We start from the raw sequence: 20,000 nt of genomic DNA, 5'->3' as shown, positions 1-20,000 counted from the left end.
GAAACAATTTCAAATTGTACGTTACGATTACCATGTCTAATTGTACGAGTAACGTTAACTTGATACTACGTTTCAATCGTCAATTAACGCTCCGCAACGCTCAACATACAGTGCAGTCAGAGAATTCATTGAAGAGGAATCATCCTCCTTAAGAGGATGACAATTACATATGAAGATAGTAGCCTACACAATACACAGCTCGTTGCCTGCATAAGTTTAAGATATAGATCCTAGTTCCTCATTGCGCGGCTCGCGAGACGCTGGCAGCTCTCGAAGCTTTAGTTGGCGGCTCTAAGAAATTGCAAAAAAAAAAAATATTACACACTCACTAAGATAGCTGTACAAGAACGCTGAGGCCCTGTCCTCACTAAGATAGCTGTACAAGAAGACTCAGGCCCTGTCCTCACTAAGATAGCTGTACAAGAACACTCACATGAGTCCTCACTAAGATAGCTCTACAAGAACACTCAGGCCCTGTCCTCACTAAGATAACTCTACAAGAACACTCAGGCCCTGTCCTCACTAAGATAGCTGTACAAGAAGACTCAGGCCCTGTCCTCACTAAGATAGCTGTACAAGAACACTCAGGCCATGTCCTCACTAAGATAGCTGTACAAGAACACTCAGGCCCTGTCCTCACTAAGATAGCTGTACAAGAACACTCGGGCCATGTCCTCACTAAGATAGCTCTACAAGAACACTCAGGCCCTGTCCTCACTAAGATAGCTGTACAAGAACACTCAGGCCATGTCCTCACTAAGATAGCTCTACAAGGACATTCAGGCCATGTCCTCACTAAGATAGCTCTACAAGGACACTCAGGCCATGTCCTCACTAAGATAGCTCTACAAGAACACTCAGGCCCTGTCCTCACTAAGATAGCTGTACAAGAACACTCAGGCCATGTCCTCACTAAGATAGCTCTACAAGAACACTCAGGCCCTGTCCTCACTAAGATAACTCTACAAGAACACTCAGGTCCTGTCCTCACTAAGATAGCTGTACAAGAACACTCAGGCCATGTCCTCACTAAGATAGCTCTACAAGAACACTCAGGCCCTGTCCCCACTAAGATAACTCTACAAGAACACTCAGGCCATGTCCTCACTAAGATAACTCTACAAGAACACTCAGGCCATGTCCTCACTAAGATAACTCTACAAGAACACTCAGGCCCTGTCCTCACTAAGATAACTGTACAAGAACACTCACATGAGTCCTCACTAAGATAGCTATACAAGAACACTCAGGCCCTGTCCTCACTAAGATAACTCTACAAGAACACTCAGGCCCTGTCCTCACTAAGATAGCTGTACAAGAACACTCAGGCCCTGTCCTCACTAAGATAGCTGTACAAGAACACTCAGGCCCTGTCCTCACTAAGATAACTCTACAAGAACACTCGTGCCATGTCCTCACTAAGATAGCTGTACAAGAACACTCAGGCCCTGTCCTCACTAAGATAGCTGTACAAGAACACTCAGGCCCTGTCCTCACTAAGATAGCTGTACAAGAACACTCAGGCCCTGTCCTCACTAAGATAGCTGTACAAGAACACTCAGGCCATGTCCTCACTAAGATAACTCTACAAGAACACTCAGGCCCTGTCCTCACTAAGATAGCTGTACAAGAAGACTCAGGCCCTGTCCTCACTAAGATAGCTGTACAAGAACACTCAGGCCATGTCCTCACTAAGATAGCTGTACAAGAACACTCAGGCCCTGTCCTCACTAAGATAGCTGTACAAGAACACTCAGGCCATGTCCTCACTAAGATAGCTCTACAAGAACACTCAGGCCCTGTCCTCACTAAGATAGCTGTACAAGAACACTCAGGCCATGTCCTCACTAAGATAGCTCTACAAGGACACTCAGGCCATGTCCTCACTAAGATAGCTCTACAAGGACACTCAGGCCATGTCCTCACTAAGATAGCTCTACAAGGACACTCAGGCCATGTCCTCACTAAGATAGCTCTACAAGAACACTCAGGCCCTGTCCTCACTAAGATAGCTGTACAAGAACACTCAGGCCATGTCCTCACTAAGATAGCTCTACAAGAACACTCAGGCCCTGTCCTCACTAAGATAGCTCTACAAGAACACTCAGGCCCTGTCTTCACTAAGATAGCTCTACAAGAACACTCAGGCCCTGTCCTCACTAAGATAGCTCTACAAGGACACTCAGGCCATGTCCTCACTAAGATAGCTCTACAAGAACACTCAGGCCCTGTCCTCACTAAGATAGCTGTACAAGAACACTCAGGCCATGTCCTCACTAAGATAGCTCTACAAGAACACTCAGGCCCTGTCCTCACTAAGATAACTCTACAAGAACACTCAGGTCCTGTCCTCACTAAGATAGCTGTACAAGAACACTCAGGCCATGTCCTCACTAAGATAGCTCTACAAGAACACTCAGGCCCTGTCCTCACTAAGATAACTCTACAAGAACACTCAGGCCATGTCCTCACTAAGATAACTCTACAAGAACACTCAGGCCCTGTCCTCACTAAGATAACTCTACAAGGACACTCAGGCCATGTCCTCACTAAGATAGCTCTACAAGAACACTCAGGCCATGTCCTCACTAAGATAGCTGTACAAGAACACTCAGGCCCTGTCCTCACTAAGATAACTCTACAAGAACACTCAGGCCCTGTCCTCACTAAGATAACTCTACAAGAACACTCAGGTCCTGTCCTCACTAAGATAGCTGTACAAGAACACTCAGGCCATGTCCTCACTAAGATAGCTGTACAAGAACACTCAGGCCCTGTCCTCACTAAGATAGCTGTACAAGAACACTCAGGCCATGTCCTCACTAAGATAGCTCTACAAGAACACTCACATGAGTCCTCACTAAGATAGCTCTACAAGAACACTCAGGCCCTGTCCTCACTAAGATAGCTATACAAGAACACTCAGGCCATGTCCTCACTAAGATAGCTATACAATAACACTCAGGCCCTGTCCTCACTAAGATAGCTATACAAGAACACTCAGGCCCTGTCCTCACTAAGATAGCTATACAAGAACACTCAGGCCCTGTCCTCACTAAGATAACTGTACAAGAACACTCGGGCCATGTCCTCACTAAGATAGCTGTACAAGAACACTCAGGCCCTGTCCTCCTCACTAAGATAGCTATACAAGAACACTCACGAGTCCTCACTAAGATAGCTGTACAAGAAGACTCAGGCCCTGTCCTCACTAAGATAGGTGTACAAGAACACTCACATGAGTCCTCACTAATATAGCGGTACAAGAACACTCAGGCCCTGTCCTCACTAAGATAGGTGTACAAGAACACTCACATGAGTCCTCACTAATATAGCGGTACAAGAACACTCAGGCCCTGTCCTCACTGAGATAGCTGTACAAGAACACTCACATGAGTCCTCACTAAGATAGCGGTACAAGAACACTCAGGCCCTGTCCTCACTAAGATAGCTGTACAAGAACACTCACATGAGTCCTCACTAAGATAGCTGTACAAGAACACTCAGAGGCCCTGTCCTCCTCACTAAGATAGCTGTACAAGAACACTCGGGCCCTGTCCTCACTAAGATAGCTGTACAAGAAGACTCAGGCCATGTCCTCACTAAGATAGCTGTACAAGAACACTCGGGCCATGTCCTCACTAAGATAGCTGTACAAGAACACTCAGGCCCTGTCCTCCTCACTAAGATAGCTATACAAGAACACTCACGAGTCCTCACTAAGATAGCTGTACAAGAACACTCAGAGGCCCTGTCCTCCTCACTAAGATAGCTGTACAAGAACACTCAGAGGCCCTGTCCTCCTCACTAAGATAGCTGTACAAGAACACTCGGGCCATGTCCTCACTAACATAGCTGTACAAGAACACTCGGGCCATGTCCTCACTAACATAGCTGTACAAGAACACTCGGGCCATGTCCTCACTAACATAGCTGTACAAGAACACTCGGGCCATGTCCTCACTAAGATAGCTGTACAAGAACACTCAGGCCATGTCCTCACTAAGATAGCTGTACAAGAACACTCGGGCCATGTCCTCACTAAGATAGCTGTACAAGAACACTCAGGCCATGTCCTCACTAAGATAGCTGTACAAGAACACTCGGGCCCTGTCCTCACTAACATAGCTGTACAAGAACACTCAGGCCATGTCCTCACTAAGATAGCTGTACAAGAACACTCGGGCCATGTCCTCACTAAGATAGCTGTACAAGAACACTCGGGCCATGTCCTCACTAACATAGCTGTACAAGAACACTCAGGCCCTGTACTCACTAAGATAGCTGTACAAGAACACTCAGGCCATGTCCTCACTAAGATAGCTGTACAAGAACACTCGGGCCATGTCCTCACTAAGATAGCTGTACAAGAACACTCGGGCCATGTCCTCACTAACATAGCTGTACAAGAACACTCGGGTCATGTCCTCACTAAGATAGCTGTACAAGAACACTCGGGCCATGTCCTCACTAACATAGCTGTACAAGAACACTCGGGCCATGTCCTCACTAAGATAGCTGTACAAGAACACTCGGGCCATGTCCTCACTAAGATAGCTGTACAAGAACACTCGGGCCATGTCCTCACTAACATAGCTGTACAAGAACACTCGGGTCATGTCCTCACTAAGATAGCTGTACAAGAACACTCAGGCCCTGTACTCACTAAGATAGCTGTACAAGAACACTCAGGCCATGTCCTCACTAAGATAGCTGTACAAGAACACTCGGGCCATGTCCTCACTAAGATAGCTGTACAAGAACACTCGGGCCATGTCCTCACTAACATAGCTGTACAAGAACACTCGGGTCATGTCCTCACTAAGATAGCTGTACAAGAACACTCGGGCCCTGTCCTCACTAAGATAGCTGTACAAGAACACTCGGGCCATGTCCTCACTAAGATAACTGTACAAGAACACTCAAGCCCTGTCCTCACTAAGATAGCTGTACAAGAACACTCGGGCCATGTCCTCACTAAGATAGCTGTACAAGAACACTCAGGCCATGTCCTCACTAAGATAGCTGTACAAGAACACTCAGAGGCCCTGTCCTCACTAAGATAGTGACAAGAACACTCAGGTTCTGTCCTCACTAAGATAGCTGTACAAGAACACTCAAGCCCTGTCCTCACTAAGGTAGCTGTACAAGAACACTTAGGCCCTCAGGTTGCTGTTAAGTGGTAGTGACATGGCATGTGTTGGAATTTGCGCAGGTTTGACACAAGACCCAACCCCTCCCACTTTCCCCTGAAGTTGCGGTAGTGTTTGTTTAAGCTGTAATTCCTCAAATGGCCACTTGAGGCAGGACTCAGGAGTCCCGTTGTTCCTGTTAAAATGCCCAACTTTCTAACTGTAATTAAACATATTTACAGTCTGGCCCGAAACACGGTTTTGGTCTATATATCTAATTTCACCTTTTCATAACATATGTGGAGGGAACATATATTTTAATACTCGCCCGTTTATATTTGATAAGGGTTTAAAGTTATGCATAATTAAGGGCATGTTGAGTGAGTGGGTGGGTTGAGTTGCCATAATGCACAGCCTGTTTACTGTGTGGCTATGCTAACAGCTATGCTAACGTAATTGTCTGACCTCACGGTCGCGTCGTGGTGTTGCAGTCTTTTTGTCAATATTGGACAGTAAATATGCCTTCTTGCGATGCAGTTGGTTGTATTAACCGTACCTCAAAGAAAGGTGGTTTCCACTTTTTTCGTTGAGTGAATGAAGTTGTTGGTGGTCACTGCTAACGTTTTACCATGGACTGTAAATAGCGTTTCACATAGCCATCTGTGCTAATAATGCTAGCATGATACACACACTGAATATACCGAAATGCTAGATTTGATCATGGACTTATACCGCATTCAAGACAACTCAGAGCGCCATAAGTTTCAACACGGAACCTCCGTCCAGGACAGATTTGCGTTCACGCTGCACCTCCCGCACAGGTGGGAAACCGAACTTGCTATAGCCTAGCAACCCGCATTAGCATGGTAGCTACCTACTAGCGAACAATGCTAACCGAAGATGCTGAATGCTGAATTTCACACAGAGCGAAACACAGATGACACAAACACATATGAAACGTTAACATTACATAATTAAGACCTCAAATTGTGTGTTAAAACGTCAACAAACATCTTTATAATAATACTGTGATTATCATTAACGATGCAAGATACTCGAATTTCCGAGCTGTAATTCCGGCCTGAACGACCGTTCAATTCACCTTTTACAGGTCGGAACCCATTTTTTCCGGCAATCCGAGTTGTCTTGAACGGGGTATTAATGTTAATCAAAAACGGCCGCACTCATAACGTTAAGGTGTGTTTGACCTAATAGAAATATTAACGTTAATGCACTCACATTTCAGCGTGGTTCCAGATGTAACCCATTTAGCTAGCTAGATGTCCGGAGGCTATAACGGTAACGTGAATGTCATGACCTAAAGTGAGCATAGTATTATTTTTTTTATTATAGTATTACTATAACACACATTCTGTGATTAGCGTTAATGTTTTTGCACTTCAGAAACTGACTGAGACTGGGCCCTGCCGTTAACGGCTTGTTATATTCCAGATGTAACCTAGCTAGCTGTAGCTAGACGTTAAGATTCACCCTGCTGTAGGAGTAAAATAAAATGTATCAAGGCTTGATATAATATTCCAATGTTAATTCAGCTGAGGGGTTCCCTCCAGAACAAGGCTGTTGCATTCAATATTTTTACACGTTACTGTGCAGTAGTTAGTGCAGGCTAGTTAATTGTTGGAAGTAAGGTTTTTGAATTATAAAAGGCTCACAGCATATGCATATGGATTGATTCATCAAAACTTTCAAAATCCTTACTACTGTAGGCTACTGTCCATTAATAGTGACATCAGGTGAGAAGCTGAAATGTCAATTTTTCTAGCAAATCTAGGTACATTTCAGACTTGAACGTAGTGTCCCGTCTGGTCTGAGGTGAATGCAAGTGAACTAGTATTTTTCAATCCTGTCCAGACTGTCTTTGAATAAAAGTTGTACATTGTGTTATACTTGAAAGTCATGTCTCTGCTCCCCTATTTCTGTTTACAATTACAAAAAATCTGTATGGTTTATCTGTTGGCATTAAACCGTGGTATTTCCTTGGATGATATTCCCTAGTTGTCATTAGCCTATCTAGACCTGTTCACATCTGCATTTTCTACAAATTGGGCTACATTTTCAATGGTATCTCAAAGCCAGTACTTTTATTAACACGTTGAGTGCCATGGACGAGATATCTCGTCTTACATAATCCAACCGTTGAGTGCCAAAGACGAGATATCTCGTCTTACATAAACATTTTTTTTTTTGACGGTGGGACATCAATCAACCCCTTTTACGTCTTCTATATCAATATTGGAGGAAGAGAATGTGTATAATCTATTTTACCGACCACTAAGTGGCAACAGTTCTCTCCAGACAGAGAGAAAGCCAGTCCGCGGGAGAAAGCCATTTAATTTTCAAGGAAATAGCTGGGCGAAAACTCTTTCGATTTCACACACACACACACACACACACACACACACACATGCGCGCGCGCACACACACACACACACTCGAGTACCTTTGCGCATAAATAAGACCAGAATCGCAAAAGCTTCTTCAAAGCTCTCAGCCGACACCTCAAGAAACGAACGAGCCAGTTTTACAGTCCAGACTGCCCGAGAGCGGCCGCGGAGCCTCCTCCCTCCGCAGCACAGACGGAGGGAGGAGATTGGAGACACACACACACACACACACACACACACACACACACACACACACACACACACACACACAATACAGTATACAGACTTGCCCAAGGGCACCCATAATCACAGGCACGTGAGGTGGTTCTAAAAATCCATTTATCTCTAAACTCTCTGAAAATCTCTGAAACCATGCTGTACTCAACGGCTAATATCTACATAACTACTAACTCTGCAAACTAACTCTTTTAGACAGAGAAAGCACACATTCTATTAGTTCTTTTTAGATGATTGGTGTTCACGAAGTCTTAACAGAAAAGAATCCTCGGCTCTTGTAAAATGAGCCAGAATCCTCAAAAAAAAACCTGGCACAACTTACCTACAGCATTGAAAAAACGACTGGCACTCAATGTGTTAAAACACCAACCAAAATAAAATGCAAAGAGAGGTTTCCTTCTCTGACTATTGGTGCTTTCACAAAATATTTACACAATGAGATTTTTTTTATAAATAATCATCAATAATGTGGATCAATCACTTGATGATCAATGATGAGATCTGATGCAGCTGCTGGATGGGAGACCGAAGACCAGTCCACCTGAAGCTGATCCCCAAGACCTTGCAGCATGCCACAGTGCCACACTCACCCAAGATCCACACTGCTGTAGCGCTAAAATAAAATGTATGCTTCAGGGAATGACATGAAAAAGTTACATAATGGGGTGGCTATACATTGATCAACGTTAATGTTGTTTCACAGTAGCTAATATCTGGGCATATTTCTGCAATCCCACTATATGCTTAGTACGTTATAATAGCGATAATGTCAATAACAGATAAATCTTTGGTTAAACTTTTATTGTAGTTTCGAGTTAATTTAGCCTACCTCAACGTCGTGAATGTGGGACGTCGACTCTTCACTGCTTCACGGTCGCGACCGACAAAGGTGGATGGCCTGGATGTAGCCTGTTAGCTAGCTTGCTAGCAGTCTGACCTAGCTTCAGCTAGCTTGAAGAGCTTCCACTGCGAGCTAAGGTGGGCATGTTTGTCAGCACGTAAGATCACCCCCATAGGTTATCTGTGCTCATCCCACGCCCCCCCTAGCTCCACCCTCTCAACCCCCTCCGTCGCACTAAAACCAAGATGGCAACAGCCGTCGATTCAAATTTTTCAACTTAATCAAGGAGAAGAAATTATATTTTATAGTTATAGTTACGTCCATATTTATACAGTCTATGGTTTGACAGGGTTGAAAGGCTCCCTCTCGATGTGGATTGAAGGAAACTTTGTCTTTTTTCCCCCCCACGAGATATTTCTTTCAGCATCACACTGCAGCAGTTATGAGCTGTTCATTTGCAAGGCGCTGGATGTAACTCCTAGATGTGTGTTAAACTATTTTAATGCACGATAAGGTTCCACAGATAATCCACAGACCTTGTGAGCAGTTTCATGTAGGAACTATTTTCTTTTAACCAAACTACACCCTCTAGCTGCTAGCTATAGTTCCTACATGAACCTGCAGCTTGCAGCAGCTAGTTAGCAGCTAGTGAGAGTAGTTCAGTCGAAAGAAAATAGTTACGAGATGAAACCGCTGTGGTCTATGGATTATCTTGAGTAACAGGGTCAAGATTTCTGGAAAGAGACATTGCTGTTGAGTTTTTTTGAGCACCACAAGCCGAGTGCCATCCAGTTGCATTGTATTGGAGAGAAGGCAGAAATCTCTAGGGCTGATATCTCCAAAACTCAGGCAACTAACACACAATTATCTAGATGGATAAATGGCACTACAGGTGAGAGTAAAAATATGTATTTTGGATTTTAGGGTGAACCGTCCCTTTAAGGCACTTCCGCATTGGCTTCATTTTTCAGCCCTGGAAGTTGCACCTTGGGATAAATATGGGTTAAAAGAAAGATGTTGTTTACAAAAACGCTGTATTAATGTATGTATTAGGTCTGGTTTCTCCTGTGTCTGTATTAAACGTATGTATTATTTCTCCTGTGTCTATATTAAATGTATGCATTAGGTCTGGCTTCTCCTGTGTCTGTATTAAGCGTATGTAAGTCTGGTTTCTCCTGTGTCTATATTAAGTCTGGTGTCTCCTGTCTCCGGCAGGTGAGAAACCGTACCGCTGCACCTGGGACGGGTGCGACTGGCGCTTCGCCCGGTCGGACGAGCTGACGCGACACTACCGCAAACACACCGGGGCCAAGCCCTTCAAGTGTGTCGCCTGCAGCCGCTGCTTCTCCCGATCAGACCACCTCGCCCTGCACATGAAACGCCACCAGAATTAACTCACACACACACACACACACACACACACGTGCGCGCGCGCACACACACACACACACACACACACACACACACACGCAGTATACATACCTGACAACTACGTACCTGACTGTAACGGCATTGAAGGAATGCACCAAGTTTTTTGGGAAATTGTCCCATCAAATGATTCATTGTCACTCCATGCTAACACTTTAGCATTCACTATCTTGTGATAGAAGCATTCAGGGCTGCAACTAACTATATTTTCATTATCGATTAATCTGTCGATTATTTTCTTGACCAATCGATTAGTCGTTTGGTCTATAAAATCACACGAAATGGTGAAAAATGTCGTTCACTTTTCCCCCAAAGCTCAAGATGACATCTTAAAATGTCTTCTTGTGTCCTGAGCAACAGTCCACAGCCCAAAGATCTTCAGTTTACTGTCATAGAAGACTAAAGAAACCAGAAGAAGAAGAAGTGGGAACGAGAGAATCTTTTGCATTTTAAAAATGAGTCGACTAATCGTTGTAGCTCTAGAAGCATTATCCAAAGAAAGAAGACTGACCGTTTAGTGCTAAAAGTTCTCAGTGTTTTTTTATTCATAAGATTCGTCAAAAATGAACCAACCGCTGCTCGGTGACTTCACTTCCCAAATTACAGTATCTTCCTCTGGAAACGTTGGGAAGGTAGTCCCTGCTAGTTCAAACAGTAGGCTATGTCCTTTTTATAGCATATTCCATGTGTATCTTACCAATCAGCTAATTAGCCACATATCATTTAAGTTGACTTACCGTTTAGTTTTACAGCAGAATTAGCCACATGTCATTTAAGTTGACTTACCGTTTACAGCAGTTACTTTCACAAAACTGCAGCTACAAGTTGAGTGAATGATCTGAGGACACATGGATGGGGCGGCTTTGCCGCTAATCGCTTTGGATAAAATAGGTCGGTGGTTTGATCCTCGCCTCCAGTCCGCATGTCGAAGTGTCCTTGGGCAAGATACTGAACCTCAAATTGCTCCTGATGGCTGCGCCAGGACCCTGTGTCGTAGCTTGCCGCCATCGGTGGGTGGATGTAGGCCTAAAGCACTCTGGATAAAAGCGCTATATAAATGCAGTCCTACCATTTACATGGGTAATTTTGGCATCCATGTTCTCATCACTTAACAGAGAAGCTTGGTATATTCATTTAAAACATGAACTGGTCACACACACACCACACAGTACATACCGTATGTAAACATAGGCCTACATAAGCCATAGAACGCAGATGCTAATATGCTACACACACTTCACGTACATTACATTACAACTATTGCAGTGAGCAGAACTATGGTGTCAAGCTCCCACGGTGCATTTGGGGACTCCTAATCTGCAGATTTCACTCTGAAAAGTTTTTTCTTCTTCTCCAAACAACAACATGACATTGCTTTTCCTACGAATTCGACACCAACTTTTCAGCACCACCACCATCATCATCATCATCAGTTATCATTTTGAGGTATGAACTTTAAAGTGTTGGAGTTGGAGGGAGAAGGCGGGGAGCATGTTCTGTAAATATTTGTTTATATCTGTGTGCATATGTGTGTCTGAAACATACAATGAATGTATTGAGATTTATACTTGACTTTTGTTTCTTTTCTTCTTTTTTTATCACCTGATGTTAATATTATTAATATTCCATGCCAATGATGGTTGAAACTTCTTTGCGACATAATCTTCCCGCAGGGAAAATGAGTAAATAAATAATCAACAGAAACTATTGCAGAACTTTCTATGGAAAAGTTAATGATTGCCTAGTAATGCCTGTTTCTGCACAGGTAATAACCTACCTGTCGAGCCCGGAGAGCACAGCCATTTGCCAATGTTTGTATCCATGACATTGTCGGTTGTCATGGCGACCAAGCTCTTTGATGACAGTTTGCGGTTTGGCTTGCATGCTGTTTCTATTCACTTGTTCTCTCTCTCCCTCCCTCTGCTGTATTTGTTCAGAAAGAGAGGGAGAGATGGGTGGGTAGACTCGTTATGTAATCAGTTTGTACACTAAATTAGCCTTGCACTGGAGTCTCTACCTTTTTATGTGTTTTTTAATTGCGGAGTCCCAGGGTTCCTACTCATGTCTGGAAAGTCTGGAAAAGTATTAAAAATGAATTTGATCATTTCCAAATGATGTTCAGGTCCGATACACACATCATTCTAGCTTTTATGCTGTTGTAGACCCACTTTGAGCCCAGCATGCATTACTGTATATCAAATACCTCCCAAAATCACATCCAGTCAAGAGCATACAGGTCTGTGAAAAAAAATACTTTTTAAAATGGAAAGCATGTAAGAACCCTGCCAATCATCTCACATATTCTGATATTTGTGGCTGTGAAGAACAATCTTCATCTATAAAGTGATATGAGCAGGGGCAAGATGTCTATCTGCCTAAAACATATTGAACACCAGACAACATATCAAGGTCTGGAAAAAGTTTGGAACGTCTTAATTGAAAATGTGTAGGAACCTTGTAGTCCTGGAACGCACCCTCCTGGTTCCAGGTTGGGACGTCCCGTGTAGATTGCTCACTTTGCCGACAACAGGAATTCCATTAAAGAAAACATTCACTGTCTGGAAAAGTGGCATCTGCTCGTAGGCTACAAGATGATTGATAAAAAAAACAAATGTAATTTGCAAAGGATGGTGGGTAATAATTGGTTGAGAAAATAGCGGTTTTACAGACCGACATCTATATTTTTGAGAAAATTTGTGTTACATTGGTATTATATAGCCTACCTGAAATTCTACAGTCACCTTTTATAGGGCTGAAAATTATGCATAGCATGTTTCCAACACATGTTCATCTCAGGGAGTCACATTCCCATGCTTTGGCCAATATACCCACAAAGCTCCCCTTTCATGTGCTATTTGGAGGAGCAGGGTCGTCCAGTAGAACTCCCACAACAGTCATGTCCGTTAATTTGAAAATGTTGCGACGTTGGTTAACTTCAGGCAACTGAAACATCTTGGTAAAGTTCGGGGTATGGTTTGGGTTAGAGTAAAAAAAGATTGACACACCGGGAATCGAACACGGCCCTCGCGTGTGAAATATCGGTAGCATCGGTATAGCGTGACGCAGGACTTGACAAAGCAGCGGAATTGTCTTTCCTTTTTATATGTATAAATTATTGATCCCATTTTGGATGTAAAGTCTTCCCATGCTGTTTGTCAGTCAATCTCATCACACAGGCCTGTCGGCGTGAAGAAAGGCTGACCTTTGAAACAGGAGCTTCATTCCTATCAGCGCGGACTAATCCTTTAACTATCTCATTCTTTTATACTCCGTCTATCTGAGGTCTCCATATGAAGGCTTTATTCCCCAATGCTAAATGTCCATTCAGGACCATTAAAACATCACCTGAAGTTCAACATTTCAACAACAAAAAATGTATCTGTAATATCTGTAAAAACCCACGTTGGTTTCCTACTAGGCTATACAAACTTTAAAAAACTAGGAATCTTGCGCGCTACGCGCACAAGATTCCTAGGATGGAGACTCTGGACTGACAGACAGACAGACAGACACCGACCACCCACCTAGGCGCCATCGTGCATCTGTGCGCCATCGGCGCCATCGTCTGTCTACCATGCAGCATGCACAGCAGTCTGTCTGTCTACCATGCAGCATGCACAGCAGTCTGTCTACCATGCAGCATGCACAGCAGTCTGTCTGTCTACCATGCAGCATGCACAGCAGTCTGTCTGTCTACCATGCACCATGCACAGCAGTCTGGCTGTCTACCATGCAGCATGCACAGCAGTCTGTCTACCATGCAGCATGCACAGAAGTCTGTCTGTCTACCATGCATCATGCACAACAGTCCGTCTACCATGCACCATGCACAGTAGTAGTCTGTCTACCATGCACCATGCACAGTAGTAGTCTGTCTACCATGCAGTATGCAACAGTCTGTCTGTCTACCATGCAGCATGCACAGCCGTCTGTCTGTCTACCATGCAGCATGCAGCATGCACAGCAGTCTGTCTACCAAGCACTATGCACAGCAGTCTGTCTACCAAACACTATGCACAGCAGTCTGTCTACCATGCAGCATGCACAGCAGTATGTCTGTCTACCATGCAGCATGCACAGCAGTCTGTCTACCAAGCACTATGCACAGCAGTCTGTCTACCATGCAGCATGCACAGCAGTCTGTCTGTCTACCATGCAGCATGCACAACAGTCTGTCTGTCTACCATGCAGCATGCACAGCAGTCTGTCTACCATGCAGCATGCACAACAGTCTGTCTGTCTACCATGCCCTATGCAGCATGCACAGCAGTCTGTCTACCATGCAGCATGCACAACAGTCTGTCTGTCTACCATGCCCTATGCAGCAGTCTGTCTGTCTACCAAGCACTATGCACAGCAGTCTGTCTACCATGCAGCATGCACAGCAGTCTGTCTGTCTACCATGCACTATGCAGCAGTCTGTCTGTCTACCAAGCACTATGCACAACAGTCTGTCTACCATATACAGCAGCACCATGCCCCAGCAGTCTGTCTGTGCTCACATTCTCCTCATGCAGAGCATTTGAACACAGGGTTTGGTACGTAAGGGCGTCTGGGTAGTGCAACGGTAGATTCCCTACCTACCAACATGAGGGTCGCAGGCCCCCATGTTACCTCTGACTTGGTCGAGCATCCATACATGCACAAATTGGTCATGTCTGCAGGTGGGAAGTTGGATTAAGGGTAGTTGTCCAGGTCGCTGCACTAGCACCTCCTCTGCTCGGTCGGGGCACCTGTTCGTGGGGAGGCGAACTAGGGGAATAGCGTGATCCTCCCATGCGCTACGTCCTGCTGGTGAAACTCCTCGCTGTCAGGTGAAAAGAAGCAGCTGGTGACTGCACATGTATCGGAGGAAGCATGGTGCTAGTCTACAACTCTCCCTAGAGCAGCAGAGGGGGTGGAGCAATGACTGGGACAGCAGGGGGAATTTATCAACTGGGGGGGGGGGGGGGGGATGTGTATCTGAAAGAACTTTGATAAAAAAGATATGAACTACTAGCTCGTTAAGATTTCACTGATCTCACCGTTTTAGATTTGACTCCAGCCTGTTTATAGCACTTTGCTCATCATAAGAATTTGTTCAAATATCACAGGATGAGTTGCACCAACCTCAACGTACGCAGCTCGGCTGCTGCGTGGCCTCGCCTGCTCTATTGGCATGCGCAGCGCACAATTTGCCCAACTTCGCATCACTGATGACATCACAATTGCTCGAGTGACCATCACTGATCACATCATGAGTGCTCGAGTGACCTCATTCAGTGCACATTTGCTCAACTTTGCATCACTGATGTGAGTGATCAGTAGTGAGAGAAAAGTAGAGTCCACACATTGCATATAGACTTCACTTCCAGTTTATTTGTAGATTTACATTCGGTCATGGCGACCTTCATCAGAATGAAGCAGGAAGGGACAGAACACTAATATAAATAGGTTAGTCATGATGACATCATCAGTGATGTCATAAAATAAAGATTTTCATTGTGACATCATCAGTGATGTCATAGTCTTGAAACAGAGGCCGTTGCCTAATGCGGTGGGGTAGTTTACTGGGACCAAAACGTGACCAAAATCGCAGGCAGACAGACAGACAGACAGATGCCACTTTGGCAATTTTATGTATGATGACGATGATGATGATGATGATGATGATAAACTCCACCCTGAAACATTGTTAGACTATTGGTTTGGTACTTTGCATTTCTGGCGCTGTTTTGCTGTTTGGTGACGAAATGACATCACAAAATCACTGCTGGAATGAACTGAACATCACAGATTGATTATGTATAACAGTGTCAGAGCATTGGAAGGTGGATTTGATAGCACACTAGGGTCAAACAGTGTCTGCAAATAATTCTTAGTCTTTTTTTATAACCAAAAATGTAGACAATTCACACCTGGGACTCCAAGGGGGTTAAAACAAGCATAACGAGTTCTATGCATTTATTAGGGGGCGACACATCCTGGTGTTTCCACGCTATGATTTGATTTGATTTGATTTTGAATTTTTCCTTCCCGAGGAAACAAGTTCTCTGGTCTCTCTGAAGCAGGGAGCGCTGACTGTGTACATAACTGTAGTTTTATGAACAGAAGACTTTGTAAATATTTGTTATGTGTTACTATTATAATATTAATAACTGAACAAAATGGAATTTATATCGGTAGTATGCGAATGACTGTTTAATTTTGTTTGGTTTTGATACTTCATGCGTGTATGAGAATTAATCAATTTATGTACAAATTAAAAAAGAACAACTACTGTTTATTTTTTTGTGTTTTCTGTTTGAGTAAAAATGCTGCGATTAAATAATAAAAGCATTGATAAATAAATATTGGATGATTTTCTTGTTTTTTGGGGGTCATTTCAGCTTCCGTCAACAGTGGATCAATCTTCTGTTTTAGCTTTGAAAATGAAACCAAGAGACAAAGACCATAATGAGATTGTTTGATGAAATTGAAATCTTGCCGCAATTGGTGTGTTGTGTTGTGTTGTGTTGTGTTGTGTTGTTTTGTGTTGTGCTGTGTTGTGTTGTGTTGTGTTGTGTTGTGTTGTGCTGTGTTGTGCTGTGTTGTGCTGTGTTGTGTTGTGTTGTGTTGTGTTGTGCTGTGTTGTGCTGTGTTGTGTTGTGTTGTGTTGTGTTGTGCTGTGTTGTGTTGTGTTGTGTTGTGTTGTGCTGTGTTGTGCTGTGTTGTGCTGTGTTGTGTTGTGTTGTGTTGTGTTGTGTTGTGCTGTGTTGTGCTGTGTTGTGTTGTGTTGTGCTGTGTTGTGTTGTGTTGTGCTGTGTTGTGTTGTGTTGTGTTGTGCTGTGTTGTGTTGTGTTGTGTTGTGCTGTGCTGTGTTGTGTTGTGTTGTGCTGTGCTGTGCTGTGTTGTGTTGTGCTGTGCTGTGTTGTGTTGTGTTGTGCTGTGCTGTGCTGTGTTGTGTTGTGTTGTGCTGTGCTGTGCTGTGTTGTGTTGTGTTGTGTTGTGCTGTGTTGTGCTGTGTTGTGTTGTGTTGTGTTGTGCTGTGTTGTGTTGTGTTGTGTTGTGCTGTGTTGTGTTGTGTTGTGTTGTGTTGTGCTGTGTTGTGTTGTGTTGTGTTGTGTTGTGCTGTGTTGTGTTGTGTTGTGTTGTGCTGTGTTGTGCTGTGTTGTGTTGTGTTGTGTTGTGTTGTGCTGTGCTGTGTTGTGTTGTGCTGTGCTGTGTTGTGTTGTGTTGTGCTGTGTTGTGTTGTGTTGTGCTGTGTTGTGTTGTGCTGTGTTGTGTTGTGTTGTGCTGTGCTGTGCTGTGTTGTGTTGTGCTGTGTTGTGTTGTGTTGTGTTGTGTTGTGCTGTGTTGTGTTGTGCTGTGTTGTGTTGTGTTGTGTTGTGCTGTGCTGTGTTGTGTTGTGTTGTGTTGTGTTGTGCTGTGCTGTGCTGTGTTGTGTTGTGTTGTGCTGTGTTGTGCTGTGTTGTGTTGTGTTGTGTTGTGTTGTGTTGGTTGTTGTGAATCATTATATCAGAATAGATCTTCTTACTGACATATTCTACCAATTATGTTGTTTGTTGTTTAGCATAACTTTGTAGACGGACCTCCACGGGCGGATGGTGCATTTCTGTCCAGGGGGGCTACCAAAAGTAGGGCTGGGTGATATGGTTGAAATCAATTGATTTCAACCATATCACCCAGCAGGGTTACACTGCTGTGGTGTTGGTCTTAACTTAAGACCAACACCACAGCAGTGTAACCCTATTCATTTAAAATGAGATAGGCCTATTCCTCGCTAAATCTTGCTTCAAACAACCCCAAAAAAATCGACGGTGACCTTTGAAGAAATTGGTCTCTTCCCCAGAAGTCTCACTCCTAACTTTTGGTGAAACTTGGCTACTCTGAGCTGGACCATGACTGGTCACAGCAAATGTTTTGTCTCCAAAAATCCACCAAAACAGGAGAGATGGGCAGGTCAGAACATGATACAGTAAACGTCCAACACGTTCTCACTCCAAACTCCGAGCCCCGCTTTTTGACGCCCCTTGTGTGTTTGAGGTAACGCGCCCTGGAGCCTTGTGCATTTGAAGTGCATTTTCTCAGTACAGAAACCATTGCTCTGCCTACTGATTGAGCTATGACATTGACTCCCTCCCTAGTTATATTATACATCATGTCAATTCGATTCTGACTGAGGACAAGCTGGCTTGTTAAAGGGAGGCTTTGCCGATTATCAACCCACGTTGTATCATTACAATGTCAGTAGTCTGAGCAGATGGGCAGCCTTCACCTTCCCTCAGTCTACCATACAGGGAGAGCTGTCAATTCATTCTAGTTATTATTATCATTATTTTTATGATTGTATTTTTTTATATAGGCTATACACATTATAATTTGATAGTAAAATAAGAAGTAAAACTAAGAAACTGCCTTTCTTTCATTTAGTTTAGTTTATTTTTTTTTGTTTATTTTTTATTTTTTGTTTTGTTTCTTTGTTTACCTATAGGCTATAGGTTGAGGCAATGTCTCATCATAGACGCTGGGTTAGCTGGCTCAGCCTGGCTAAGGGCGTGGTCAGGGTGGGGTAAATCCCCCATTCTATCCATTCAGCAAAGTTAGAATTTAGCTGCTAGCCCAGCCCAGGCAGACACGATCAGCGATTTGACCACCACAGTAAACGCACATCTGAACAGACGTCTTGTGTTCTCCTTTAGAATCCCCAAACCTGTAGTTTAGAGCCGCAGCACCTTCCTTTGGTGAGTCAGCCCATTGAGATATATGGGCGGTTTTACCCCACTCGCGCGCCAGCCGCATAACATTTTGTGGGCGTTCCCACACATGCCGACTGTCTCTATTGATCTAGATTTTCTTATAACATTAAAATACACAGCGATAACCCCTTAAAAAAAAGAAAATCTCCATAGGACTAGATGTGTCTTGGAAGGTTTGGGTTAACTTATAATAGGTTTTTCATGACATGTTTGCATATAGTTACCAATTTCATAATTACTCCACACGCAGCTCTAGTCTCCTCAGACCAATATTTTCCATATGGGCTGCCTATACAAACTGTGGTCTAATGGCTGTCTCTAAACATAGCTTGTTTTATTTTTGTTGTCTTTTGTTCATTTTCCTGTCATTATTTGTGAGTAGTTTCTTTACTCTTCTTACAAAAACTTGAAGTCATACAGCATACAGTAAGTGCCCACTTTAGTGTTTAGCGTTTACCGGTATTCTACTTGTATGCATTATGTGTGTGTGCGTGCGTGCGTGCATGTGGGTGCACGGGAGGAGGTGCAAGTGTGTGTGAGTGAGTGAGTGAGTGAGTGAGTGAGTGAGTGTGTGTGTGTGTGTGTGTGTGTGTGTGTGTGTGTGTGTGTGTGTGTGTGTGTGTGTGTGTGTGTGTGTGTGTGTGTGAAGATTAAACTAAAACCATTGATGGCTAGCCAAATATAGAGTAGAGGTAAATAGCTCTAGCAAAGCATGTTCCAAAAAGAAGGGGGGAAGGGGATGTGGGGTTTGATGTTTGTAGTAGTGTGTGTCTGTGCAATTGTGTATGTTTTCGGCATAACTCTAATAAACTCAATTATATTTCTGCTAATAAATCAGGTAAACATTTAAGTTCCTTAGTTACAAAAGTCATAATGAGGCAACCCATATCTCTAAAAAAAATAAAACGCTAGATGTAATTTATACAAATAACAAGATAATTAATGAAGAATTCAAATCATTTTATCTCCCCGTGCTGGCCGCATGCGTGTGTTCGTGTGACAAATAAAGACGGGTTTGTCTGTCCAGTTCTTCTTCTTCTTCTAAAAACGAATGTGGTTGAGTCTACCAGATGTTTCTGTCCACACACCAATTTGTCTCGGTCACCCTCTTTCACCTTCGTTGTCACGAAAAACCTTCCATGCGTGGAGTGAGAAGGGACTGGTTTCCATCAAAGACCTATACATAGATGGTCATTTTGCATCCTTTGATCAAGTAAAGATTGACATTGCGGCGCGGTAG

The 20,000-nt window shown here is 43.6% G+C and overlaps 1 protein-coding gene across 2 annotated transcripts in view; it reads left to right on the top strand.

The window, feature by feature from the left end:
- klf5l (Kruppel like factor 5 like) overlaps positions 1 to 16,364 on the top strand; it is a 110,445-nt gene extending 94,081 nt beyond the window's left edge. For both annotated transcript variants that reach the window (XM_083647838.1, XM_083647839.1), the window contains one exon: positions 9,831 to 16,364. In XM_083647838.1, coding sequence (XP_083503964.1) covers positions 9,831 to 10,009 — 179 coding nt within the window. In that variant the 3' untranslated portion in view covers positions 10,010 to 16,364. The remainder of the gene's footprint in view (positions 1 to 9,830) is intronic.
- The last annotated feature ends 3,636 nt before the right edge of the window (positions 16,365 to 20,000 follow it).

This window comes from Poromitra crassiceps (genome assembly GCF_964638095.1).
Source record: "Poromitra crassiceps genome assembly, chromosome: 1".
In the NCBI taxonomy this organism is placed as follows: Eukaryota; Metazoa; Chordata; class Actinopteri; order Beryciformes; family Melamphaidae; genus Poromitra; species Poromitra crassiceps.
Note: the sequence above shows the minus strand (reverse complement) of the source record. Positions and strands in the feature narration are given on the sequence as shown.